Genomic DNA, 13,458 nt, shown 5'->3' with positions numbered 1-13,458 from the left:
GCACAGCATCACACTGTGGTCTTAATGAACATTTTTTCAATTTTTCTTCTGCGCCTGGATGATTATCAGCTTTGCAACAAATAGTGGAATTCCATCTAATGGAACAAAAATTGAACTTCATAATCGAGCCATATAATGTTGAGTCCACTCTTTTAGAAAGGAATTGCTGGATCGATATTGAATTGGCCTCGTCGGTGGAGAGTATTGCTGTGCCTTTTACCCAGGCTCGTATTCCTTTTATCGGGAGTTGTAATTGGCTAGTTGTAGTGTGGGCAATCCTGGAGAATTCCTCTCTTGGCTTTGCGCCATCCAATGTGATGGAATGCAAGGGGTCGCGATCTTTCCCTGTTCTTTGTCTGTCTGTGTGCTTGTAGTAAGTTTCTCACCCTCTGTTGGACACTGGTATTGTCTGTAATGGAATGTCAGAATCACCTGACTATAGAGGTCTCTCTAATTTCTGTCTTCTGACAATAAGCAAGCTATTCTATCCTTGTCTTACAGTCGCGTATTTTGGAAATTCTCACTCAGAGCTGCATAAAACTATAGAGTTAAGGGTTTTGAATGCTAAAATGAACTAGTGTAGGTCATACTTCTCTTGCTCAGGACAATCTGAACCATTTTGGACAGTCTCTTCCAGGGAATTCATGAAGTTGCCCTCAGTAACACATAATGATTACTTTTTTTAAAGTATACCGATGCCTTCACTCACTGACCCCTCTGTGCGATAGTGACATCCCAGCATTGTTGATGATTGCTTTGCTGATGCACATCCTCTCCTCAGCGGTCACACAGCACTCCTCAGTCAGGACTGTCTAATGTGTTAAATGTATTTCTCTCTGCTCCTGATGTCTTTGTCCCCAGGCCTGGAAGATGGAACGAATGCTAAAACTGACAACTGGAAAAGCTCCCCCAAAAATAGGACGGGGGCCTAGTTTTTTCTATTATGTGTGTGTGAGCCCATGTGTGTGTGCATGTCTTTGTGTGTTTGGAGTCAGACATCATGTGTAGGTCAGCAGGTCCTTGTCCATCTGACTTCCCCTCCCATTTCCTGCTTTGTGACCCAGACACCTTTTTGCCAAATGTTTTCTGTGTTCATCATGTGGACTGCTGCTCCTCCAGAGCCAGGGTCACAGCAGTTTATCTGTGAGTTCATTGTGAACACTGTGATGGAGCAACTTCATTCCAGAACTTAGTAATAAGGCCAAAGTAAAAGAGGGGGAAACATTTGCATTACACTTATTGCCATGCTTCGGTTTGCTTTGTGGTATAGTATGTTTATGTTGTATCAGTATTCTGGTCTCTGGGCCTTGCTATTATTAGGGCTAATTATATCCAACACAATTAGGCCGTTGCTTTTTAATACAACCTGATGAACTACTTGGAACAATCCTTGGCCCTGTTGATGTTATATACTGCTCTGTTAACTGTCTGTTAAATATGAAGCCAGAAGGCACCGGCTTAGCTTAGCACATATACGTATTGCAAAGACAACAGGAAGTCACTGACTCGTGCTAAGACCCTTGTTCATTTCGACTCCATTTCTTGTCCAGATTAAACACATTCGATTTAACATGTATATTAGGTACATTTTCTTATCTTTAGACAAGGTGGGACTAGCTGTTTTCAGTCTTCATGCTAAGCTAAGGTAGCTTAACCATACTCTGCTCCAGCGTCATTTAAAACACACAGATAAGGTATCAATCGTTAATTCCTCTCTAACAGTATGGCAACAGAGATTGATCATCAACATATCTCTCGTTTTAGTCCTTTTTGGCGGAAGTTATCATTTTACAGCAGTTACTGGCTGCCTCTCTGACAGCCCTGTTATGTCAATTTGAATGGAGATATTCTGCTTCATTCTATTTCTATGGTATGTGTACTCTCAAGAACCCACTTGAGTGTCATATTGTCCTGAACATGAACAATAACTGCAGGAAAGCTTGTGTATTTACAGCAGACATCTATAATGTTTCATCCTTGAGGTAGTTCCAACTTCAGGTCACTTTATAGAACTGAGAGCATGCTCAGTGATTGCAGCATTTAATGCGTAAAAGGAAATATGTTTCATTGACTTAACTAACATTGACATCTTGCAAAATGTCACACTCCCTGTTCATAAATACATATGATCAGAAAACATTTACCATCCTTCTGCAGAGGGGACCAGGCACACTTTGCGTAATAGCAGCACCGTCCTTGACTAAAAAGCATTTCTCATCTCACCACTAATCACTTTAATGTCCAGACCGGAAAAGTTTCTATTGAAAGCTTTTATCTAGCTATTACCGCGACCTAGAATGTTATTGGAGAAATGAACAAGGCCAGCCACAGACTTTGCCTTTCACTTACGGGAGCAAACACGCACTCTTAACACACTCGATCTTTCTGCGTCATTGGCTTCTCTTACTGAGATTCCCTGGGAACAATGTTCCACCCGAGTGCATGCATACAGTCTCCTCCTCCAGACCTTTTCTGTTTCTTTCTTTTCCTTTTTTTGACTTCATCAGCATTTCCTTCACCTTCCCCTTTTGTTTATTGATGTTAGACCTTGACATACCTATCTGAGTGGATGTGCCATTGTGTCAGAGCTGCTCATGTGTGGAAAACAAAGAATTCATGTGAATTTAGGAGTATAATATATATATTTCCCACTTAGAGAATTAGCTTCAAGAACCACATTTACTTTGAATTATAGTGATGTGGTTACGGTGTCAATTGTCAATAATTGTAATGTTGTGTTCTCAAATATTTAATTGTCTTTGCAGCAGCCCATCTTTCCACAATGCATTCACCCTTTTACTGATTACAGCGTATTCTTTACAGCTGGGTTCATAGGCCGTTGTGTTAGCTGTGTTTGGCTTGTGTGATAGAAAATGGAAAATTACGCATAACAAGGGCTGAAAATCAATGATGTGTTCGGCTATCACATCTGCCCTGATTTCATTGGAAATGTAACAACTCCTCAATCGTCTCCATGAAAATCCATCTCAAATCTGTCGCTCTTGATTTCCACGCTCTTTGTCCCACCTCAGCCTCTCCCTGTTTGTGTAAATCACTCAATGTTTAAACAATGATTCAGCTTCTGTAGTAGTCATGATGTATTTGTTTCCCTACTAAGTCCTTGTTTCTATCTATCATGCATTCATACAGAAAGATGCACTTCCAGAAGGTCATTAACCCCAATCTGTCTCCATAGTGCTTGAAGCCAGTGATTAGCATCACCCGATTGGCTGGATGGTATGCCCCAGGTCTGTGCTAATAAGGCATCCCTCATGCTGATCATTTAAACACGATATGACAGAACTGAATGCTCATATATGATTCCATGGGGTTTATGATTGTTTCTCTGCGTTTTTCCTTGTGTCACGATTGAACTTTGGTATTGAAGATCCGATCGTGCATGGGGCAAGTGGATTCTCGCTGCCACATTCCCCTCCAGCAGAAACAACAATGAAAATCTGCTCTCCCATTGGAAGCTAGGGGGTTGGGTTTCCTTTGTTGTGGGGGGAGTAGCATCAAAAACAAGACCTTTGACTCCCCCAAGGGAAAGCTTTGGGCTTTGGGGTTCACAGAAGGTGAAAGGAAGATAACCCGAAAAAGATTCATGGAGGTTTTACAGAACAACAGGAATAGAGTGGTGCAGGAATTCTCAAATCCAGAAATTAGTCAGCATTTTAGCACTTCCCTTTCCCATGTTTTTTCAATGGGATTTGGTTAGATGCCTGAAATATGGTCTTAGGTTAAAACAAGCTTAACACCTTTTAGCGTTTCTTTCTATGACCTAAAAAACATCAGTAAAAACCACATCCTTAAATGTGAGAAGCTTCTATATTTCAGAAGAATGTCTAAATGAGACCACTAAACGTCCTCATGCCATCAAGAGTCCGCTATAAGACCAACGGTGATGATAGGAACCCATGCAACAGTGATGTTATTTGTTTATAGCCCAATGTTAGCTATTCTGGTGATTGTATTTGCGCTTCAAAAGCTATAAAGGTGGAAATATTTGGAGATGATCCTACCGAGCCAAATGTGTATGTTTCATGAACTTTTGTTTGCCTCAGAGTTCCTGGAATATTCCAAAATCCAATGGAAAAACCCCATTGGCTTTTTGTCAATGGGGTTTTGACATAAAACTAAATGACATCATCACTGCATCTCTCTACGAGCCAAACATTTCTCTTGACGAAGCAGAACAAAATAACATCTTTTGATGAGCAGAGCACCACACCTCACCAGGCTCCTGAGACCCTCAGTCCGTTATGGAAAAGGTCCAGTGCAACAAATCAGTGAAGCGTATCAAATGTAAAGGATACTTTAGCAACAAAGCCCCTTCTTCCCCCTCTTCTTCCTCCCCTTTCCTCCTCTCATTCATAACCCATGGGTCGCTTTGCTGGGACTTAATGGTGTCCCAGCTGTGAACATGGGATGGCCCCTGCCGAGTGCACTCTGCCGGAAAGAGCCCCGGGCCCTTGGGCGTTTTTCCCGAGTGTTAGAGTGAGACGGGCAGCAGCATGGAGGGGGACAGTGAGTCAGAGTGATCTGTGGAGGGGTGGGGTACATTTCCCCATAGGGAATCTTATTTCTCAAGTAAGCCTACATTCAGCTCTCCATGGAGGTATAAATCCCTTTTATAAAATGTTCTTATGATTCTCTGCTATGTGTTGATTTGTCTTAAAGGAGGACAGTTGCTCCACAATAAGTTTCCAAAAGGAATCTGTGTTTTGGCTCTTCACAGGAGCCCTCCATCAAGAGTGTTTACTTATCATGAGAAGCACTGAAAACATCTTTATAATGTGCGGGGGAACTTTGTTAAGCCTAAGGAAATAACTGAGAGTTGTCTCGGCTTCAGCTTGCATTACGGGATTGTACGATTTTGGAGCTTTGGAGTCTTTTGCTAGTCTCCCGACTTCATGGAAGCGCCATACTAAATCATTGGACTTAGAAATCATTGGAATAGGAAAAAGAGAGGGAATTACAAGTGAAGTAAAAAACACCAAAATGATGACTATGGATTTCTCACAGCAAGAAAAGAGCCGTCCTGCTCACTATGCTTCCACTTTCAAGGTGGAATTTATCTCTTTGTCCATGTCTTCTTCTTTCTCTAACTGACCTGACACCCGTTTAACCCCTATCATGTTAAAGGAATGTCACTGTCCATCCAAGCCACATACCCTTACACACACATATATTGCACATGGTTGCACAATGCGCCTGGAGACCTCTTCCACCTCCGCACAGCTGCCTGCCACCTGCTGTGCAGCAGCCTTGCTTGGGGAAGACACTTCATATCGCTTAGCATGCATTTAGCACTACTCCGAGCTAGTAGAATTCCTCTGTCACATGGCTTAGTCCTGCTTAGCAGATGCACTGCAACAGATGGAAGTGCATTCCGTCGCTATATATTAATTATGGCCACTACTTGTGTTTTAAAAATTGATTTTTAATGGGTCCCCGGCATAAGGCACAGACTATGTACCACTTAGACAGTTGTGAGTTTGCATCTGTTTCACCGTACAGCACTTCCTCGGTTTTCTGTTTCAGCCATAATGCTCCAATAAAGCATCCTGTGTATCAGTGAGGCCATCAAGAAGTCGTATTCTCTGGGTAAAATGTACTGTATATATGGATATTGAGCACTTTTATTTTCCCAGTCAGTCATTTATTCATTTGACAGGGGTTTAACTGACAGTTATATAACAATAGATTGATCAATCAGGGATATAAATGGTAATTTCCTGTACTCATAACTGGATTACATTGTACTTCATGTTTTGGCAGCTTTGTGACTCACAGATGGCTAAAATAATTCCCCTTGTTTAACTTTGCTGGGTTAACCAATGTGTCATCCCTTGTAGTCCATTAGTCATGCTTTTGGGCAGAGCAAATGGTCAATTTTCTTACCATGCGCTTGTGCGTTTATTTTTGTACATCCAACAATGATATTCATAGGTTGGCCCACTATTTTAGGGGAAGAAGTGGTATGCAACAATACAACCTCAGGGGAAAGCCATCTACAATGGATTTGTAATAGGAAACTGGGCCGTGCACTGAGGGGTAAGAAGTCTGAGGTAGCCATGTGGATGAGGAATCTTTGTCTTCCCGTCATGGGCCGACACACTTTGTCACTCTTTATCTCCTTCTTGTGTCTTCAGTCTTCCTCATCCACATCCTGCTGTCTCACTGCTTTCATTTCCTTACATTTTCATCCATCACTCTATTCCTATTACAATTTTTTTCTCATTTATCTACTTTCTCCACATCCTCATCTCAGGGATTGTCTTTCCGCTCAGCTAGATCTCCCTTCCTTTCTCTCCTTGTGTGATCGCCTCAGGCCTCGTGCTCGCCCCACCCCCTGTCTGTTGGGACAATTGAGAGGAAACAAAACGGAGAAGACAGCCGAGTGGGCCTCTTGAGTTAGGAATGAGTAAGTAAGGAGAAGGGTGTTAACATATCGAGTCTGCTTTTACAAGGGGGAACTACTCAGACCTAATTTAGGTAGCAGTTAAGTGGTCGGAGCTTCCAATTTGATTCTTAACCAAGGAGCGAATGTGTGCACACTCCAGTCAGTAAAAGATAAATGGTGTTTTTAAACTTAATGGAAGGTTTGAGCACTTGGGAAGAGATGGTTTCAAGGATGGGCTTTTTCAGTGTGTGTGCAGGTACAGTTTCTGTGTGCATCCTTCCTCTGAATGGATGTGCTACATAATTCAGAAGCCATTATTGTTGCGCCCTACTACTGAGAAGAAAGGACAGTAGAGATAGAGAGAGAAAGAGTGATGGACAGAAAAAAAGGAGTGTTGTTCTTGCTTTAAAAGCTACCTTGGAATAAATATTTCCCCTGAAAATAATACATTTATGAGCTCCTTCCAAAGCCCAGTGCATGTTTAAAACACCGTGGGTCTAACGTCTTTAAAGGGGCCCTATTATGCCTTTTGTGGTTTTCCCCTTCCTGTAGTGTGTTATATCGTTTTTTATCCATGCAAATGGTCTGCAAAGTCTCAAAGTTCCCTCGCCCCACAATCCCCCCCCTGCCTAAAATGCCCCGATTGTAGTCCTTTGCTTACTTCGGTAACACTTCTGTGACATAGTGACATCACTACGTAACACTTGCGCTTCTATTGGCTATAGTTATCCAACAAATTGTCTGTGATAGGCTGAGGGGCTGGACATCTCTTAGCGTTTGACCAATCACAACAGAGCCGGCCAGCTAACCAATCAGAGCAGACTGGGCTCTGGTTTCAGACAGAGGGTGAAGAGAGGTGCTGCAGCACAGGCAGTATGAGAAAAATAAAGAGCTTTTCGAACATTAAAGCATGGAGTCATGTCACAGTAGAGGCAGAAAATACAAATGTGAAACCTGAAATGTAATCCCCTAAGTAAAAGATAATTTAAAGCTTAATAAAGTGTTTTCCTTTCAATAGTTTTCCTCTCCCAATTCATTCATTCCCTCTTTTCTCTACATTGCCCTGGTTGCAGAGGGAATCACAAGACAGGCCCGTCACATGCTGCTTATTTCAATCAGGCTGAGATAATTCGCCCTTTCACTCGTCCTCTCTCGCTTACGCAAGGGAACCAACTAACCTGCACGTTACCATGCCGATTAGAGCGTCTGGGTGGCCCTGTGTGTGTGCGTACAGCAGGAGTTTCCCCCTTTGTCTCCTCTGTGGAAACAATCTTAGTCTGTCTCTCCCCCTCCTTCCACGTTCAAATGATCCACCTGAGCCCCACATTCTCCATCTCATTTATCGTGTTCACCTCAATTACACCCAGTTTACACCAACTCCCATCACTCTTAGCCCCCACCCCGCCCACAGGACCGGATGAGGAGCATCTCTTTGTCTCACCTTGGTGCACACTGCCATCCATCTGTCTGAGCGCACCCATTAACACATTTTACAATCCCCTCTCTTAAACCGCGGCGCTACATTTCCACGAATCTCCGCACCTGTTTTATGGCGCACTGGAGAATATGAGAAAGTTGAAAGGTCAATGACTGGAGCCAAATCCTTCCTTTGAATCTGCTTCTGCATTTTCCTCTTTTTTTCCATCTACTTAAAAAGGCATGTAGCCGTGAAATGGGACAAGATGAGGCACTGCACCCCAACAGATGGAGCCAGGGAGAGAAAGATTGTTTAAAGGGAAAGGGAGCAAAAGAACACACATTATCTTGATATCTATAAATATCAATCAGAGGGACTTTGTCAGATGGCGTAAGCAGCTGTTTTGAGGCTTGGGAAGGATTATTCAGTTTTCCTCTTACTTGCCTCTTTTATAGCAGTCGTTGACATAAACCCTTCCATTTTTGGATTTGAATCCCACTACTTGACTTGCAGGACACACAGTATCACAGCATGAAAGCAGATGGCTCGGCACCAAAAGATTTCAGACAAACTAAAGGAAGAGTAAAAGGGGCGGGGAGGGGGGGGGGTTTGAAGAGGGACTGAGCTTGAATAAACCCACCGTCTGACAGATGGATGCAGAATTCATTTGAGGCTGTTAGGACAGGCTTGTTGCTATTTTCGTCACGACACTCATCTCATGCAGAAGGTGGTACGGGGGCTCAAGGAAGGATGAGAGGCACAGAAGTAGATGCAGAGATGTATGAGGAGGTGTCTGCTCTCCAGCTGGAGACAGAGAGGATAACAAGCTCCCAGAATGCAGTTGGTTTTGTTTCTGGGGCAGATGAAGACATATTTATACGTTTTCTTTGGTGTCTTTTTACCATACTAATCAGAGCTAATGTGGACGTTTGTTTGAAAATGTTTGTTTGAAGTCAGAACGTTGTGGAATCATGACATAATGTTACTGGGATATTTAACAGAGGGCGGGATTTAGCTGATTTTCTAGTCGTTTTGACTTTCAAAGTTAAACGTTTTTAAGAGTAAGAGCATTTTTGTGAAACTTTAATTCCCTTTGATATGTCAATTCATTTTGCTGACGATACTTTTACTGTTCTTTTAGTATGACTGCATGTTACTATTTTTACAGCTTTTTACTCAAAGCAATAGTTCAGATCCTTTGAAGTAGGGTTGAATAAGATACACATATTTATAGTCAGTGTTTTGTATCAGTTTAGACAAACAGACTGGAGGTAAGCAATGCTCTGATGTGGACAGAGGCTGCTAAACTAAAAATCAGTGTATGTTGTATTTAGAACATTTTAACCACTTTTTGTTTTTGTTGCTCTCGCAAAAAGCCTCCATTGACAAAATCAGTCATTTCACCTTAAAGGACATTAGTTGCTGTTTCTATCTGTTAGTTGGCTTATCTGATTGTGGGAGAACAGGATTAAAGTCACACATTACTTTAAGGGGCCCTATTATGCTAATTTTGAGGTTCATATTTGTATTTAGTGTCTCTACTGTGACATGTTTATAGCTTTAATGTTCAAAAAGGTCTTAATTGTTCTCATACTGCCTGTGCTGCAGCACCTCTTTTCACCCTCTGTCTGAAACCAGAGCCCAGTCTGCTCTGATTGGTTAACTGGTCAGCTCTCTTGCGATTGGTCAACCACAGAGTTGTCCCACCCCTTAGCCTATGACAATGTGTTAGAGCTTTAGGCCCTAGCCACACGGAAACGAAAACGAACCGAATTCGATATCAAAAAAGTCTTCCATCCACACGCAATAGACACCAGAAACGTGTCCTTCCACACGAGACCGCTCGACCCGCTGGAGACGCTGTAGTACATATGCCGGGCCTGTAAGTAGCGCTGTACTTCCGCCACAAAATACACCAAAAGCAGCGAAGAAGACTTCCCGAGCATGGTTGCCATGGTTGCCCTTCTGTTTATTCTCCGCGTGGATTTAGCAGCAGAGGTGGGGAGAGGCAGGGCTCTGGCTCTTTTTCTCCCTCCCCGAGGCAAGCGTGTGCTCCTGCTGTAAATCTCCCCGGTAGTCCACCAGCAGATGAAAAACACCCACCTCTCAGCCTCTTCCAAGGGACGAGGGAACCGTGCGGCAGAGTTTCCGTTAGAACTTCTTTTTCGCCGGTCAACATGTACGTTAAAGTTGAAATCTTCCGGACAAAATTTGAAAAGTGCCGGTCAAAGGTCTTCTTTGTTATTTATTGAGCTTTAAAACAAATGAATAACGACTCTATATAACAATATAAAAATAATATATTTTTCTTCCCCCTCTCCTGACAGCCCGTCAGTATTTTTGTTATCAGGAAATGATCATATAGGGCGTAATCATGGAGCCGTTTGGCCCCCCAGAGCGTTGCGTCCGTAGATCTACCCACCTTGGGACCCGTTATCGTTATCGTTATCGTTATCGTTATCCGCGTTTCCCTGTCGGCCTCGTGTGGCTGAACCGTCTATAAGATAGAGAACTGTAGCGGATATGACCCCTTTTAGTCACCGTGTGGCTAGGGCCTTAGCCAATAGAAGCGCAAGTGTTATGTAGTGATCTCATTATCTCATGGAGGTAATCAAAGGATTTCAATCGAGGCTTTATAGACAGGGGGGGAGGGGGGTTGTGTGGGAGAGAAACTCCTTCTGAAGGGAACTTTGGTGTTGAAGCCGTTGTCGTCCATTTACATGCACAAAAACCTATATAACACACTAAGGGAAAACCCAAAAATAGGGCCTTTTTAATCATATTTATTACCCCTATATATTATAGACATTTCCCTGCACTCAACTTTTAGGACTTTTAGTTAGTTGCTTGAAAATTAAATCGAATATAATCAAATGTACTTATAATAAGGTTTATATAAGAACATTGAGTTTACTTGTAATTAAACGTGCAACATATATATTTATGAACAAAATAGCTTAAGTGAATCTCCTGTTCAGCACAAGTTACAACAAACTTAAGTGGACTCAGACGTTTAGAAGAAACAAGTGACCTTATATTTCCCTTCACTCATTCCCTGTTTTCTCTCTCCTCCTCTCTGCAGTCTCTCATATTCCTGGCCTGCGTGGCGGCTGCGGGGCTCGGCCTCAACCTGCTGTGTCTCGCCATCTACCTGAGCTGTTTGTGCTGCTGCCACAAAGACGAAGAGGAGGAGAGCAAGAAGCCCAACTCCTGCTGCGTCACCTGGTCCGCTGTCACCGCCGGCCTCATCACATGGTGAGAGGCACAATGACATCATGACTAACTGCTGATTACAGTGCGCACACACACGTACAAACACAAACACAGTCTGTCCATGTTTTCCCATTTTCTTTATTGGTCGCTCAGTATTCCTGCTGGAATGGGGTGATGTTTTCACTGCAAACACTCTCAGTCTGTTTCTGTATCCCCACATGATATGACCTAGTATAGTTGGTAGTGTGTAGGCGCTCTGTATATTTTCCCATACTGTTTGTCTCTGTATTCATGTGCCTTTCAGACAACCTCTTTTTTGTAATACCCTATGCTTATATTTGTAGAACATTATGGTTTGGATTCACAATAGCCTAGGAAGACGTCTCTATTCCTTACTTTACCTCAGTGAGACTTTGATGTTGATGTGTTTGAAATATTTCTGATAACCCCTACCCTTTCCACGCAATTGTAAGATTTGTGCTTTGAAAACCAGACATAAAATGCTCGAAGCAGTGGATGTTTTTGATACTAGTACAAGCAGAGTTTTCTTTCAACCTCAGTCCGACATGTGTTTTTCAAAACAGCTCTCTATAGCAAGCTATGGCCTCTGGTTTTGGGGGATATTGTCAGAATAATGTTGTTATTCACCAGGATTTAGTTTACAATGGCATTAAACAACCAGTTAGCATTCTGACTGTTGATGCACCGCCGTTGTGGGCGAAGCGTTCCCGATGATGTGGGTGTATTATGAATATTCTGCTGACAATAATGTAATTGCGCAGCCAACTGCCAGATGTAGCTCTTCACCTTGATGCTTTAAACCTTTGGAAAAGATGCATCAACTGAGTTTGCAAAATACAGAGAAAAAAAGACATGACAAATTCAATAAAATCTAGAGAAACCTATAGTACCGTTTGTTGTGCACGCTAACAGTAATACATATAAGAGCCAAGTAGAAATAAGACAAATCTACATCAGAATATTATCAAATATTTGAGGAATGATATACTCTTTCCTAAGTCACTATACCCTACCCCCATACCTCTTAAATCTTGAAAGCAATATTATAAACAGTTTTAGGAGCTAAGTACAGCTCAGATTCTCTTTTTACTTCTTTAAATAACCTTTCCCTCCAGTTTATCATTAGATAGATTGCCTGAACTCGGTACTGTAAAATTAATCAAGCGTAGCCTATTTGTTTTGCCTTTTAAAAATCTCCTGTTCACATGGCTGGCTGGATAATGCATAACAGATCATGGAAAACCAGTCACAGGTTACTAATGATGCATTAAGGTAGAATTTTCATTAGTCCCATTAGCAAAGATCTGATGTCACCGCCACGACACAGAATAAGTCATTTAAATGTGTTCAATAAACCTCTCAAATAAGACTATTTTTGAGGAGATGTTTTGCTTATTTTAAGATATCTGACCCAGTGTTTCCCCTCAGATTTAACAGAGGAGCGCTGCAGTAAGATGTGATTTGTTTTGGCTGGAGGCCGCCTGATATCATCGACTCAATTGTGAACTGAAATCTTTCTTGACATTATGTTAAGCTGCAATCTAAAAATGAATAACATCACTATCATAGCCTTTAGCTGGTGTACACACAATGGAGAAGTTCATTGTTTTTACTTGGATAGGAAACATGAACTGTTACAAACTTTAAGGGAAAGATTGTGTGAAACAAATGACTGATGCAAGACAGTCAGCACCAGATAGAAAGTTCCTCGGAGCAGCTAATTGAATTTGTTTCATGAGGAGTGGAAACCTCCCTCAGCCATGTGACAGTCATGTTCAGCAACCAGCCGGTATTATTGAATTAAGCCTCGAGCATTATCGCACGTCTTTCTTTTTCTCAGAGAGGGTTAATTGTTTAAATGTAAATCCTGAAAGCTCAGCTAAAGCTCGTGTTCTGTACCACCTGAAGGGGAATAGGTCTTTCTCACAGAAGATAATATAATAAATACTTATCAGAGGTTTTTATAGAGGAAATGTGAACTTTTGTACCCCCTCAATTTATAAGTAAATGCTGGTTACTAATGAACATTCTGTATGTCAAATTACCTTCGTAAAACAGCACTAAAGCACACCAAACAACACTTTTATTCAACAGATGCAAACTGCTTCATTTCCCATGCAGTCTTTATAATGTGATATTTTATTATGCATGTGTAATTCTTTAAATGTATAGTAATGATTGACTCAAATGTGGCAGCCTTCCTCGCATTAAAGAAGTTTGTTGCAAAATAATAAATAGATAAGTAATAAATACAGAAAGAAGCAAAGGAGAACTGTTGTTTAATGGCAGACAGTGAGTTTACATACAGTACATTTCAAGTAGTTTTTTTAACTCTGACTCGACATATTGACTCAATATGTTGTTTGCTTTCGGAAGCCCCTTCATGAGTTGATTGGCCGGG

At 41.8% G+C, this 13,458-nt stretch overlaps 1 protein-coding gene across 2 annotated transcripts in view; it reads left to right on the top strand.

The window, feature by feature from the left end:
- The window catches only part of ttyh2 (tweety family member 2), a 57,392-nt gene that overhangs the window by 2,758 nt on the left and 41,176 nt on the right, over positions 1-13,458 (top strand). For both annotated transcript variants that reach the window (XM_034120131.1, XM_034120133.1), the window contains exon 2: positions 10,906-11,078. In XM_034120131.1, the coding sequence (XP_033976022.1) occupies positions 10,906-11,078 (173 nt within the window). The remainder of the gene's footprint in view (positions 1-10,905; positions 11,079-13,458) is intronic.

The sequence above is a fragment of the Trematomus bernacchii genome, unplaced genomic scaffold (assembly GCF_902827165.1).
Source record: "Trematomus bernacchii unplaced genomic scaffold, fTreBer1.1, whole genome shotgun sequence".
NCBI classification, from domain to species: domain Eukaryota; kingdom Metazoa; phylum Chordata; class Actinopteri; order Perciformes; family Nototheniidae; genus Trematomus; species Trematomus bernacchii.
This window is presented reverse-complemented; position numbering and strand designations above follow the sequence as displayed.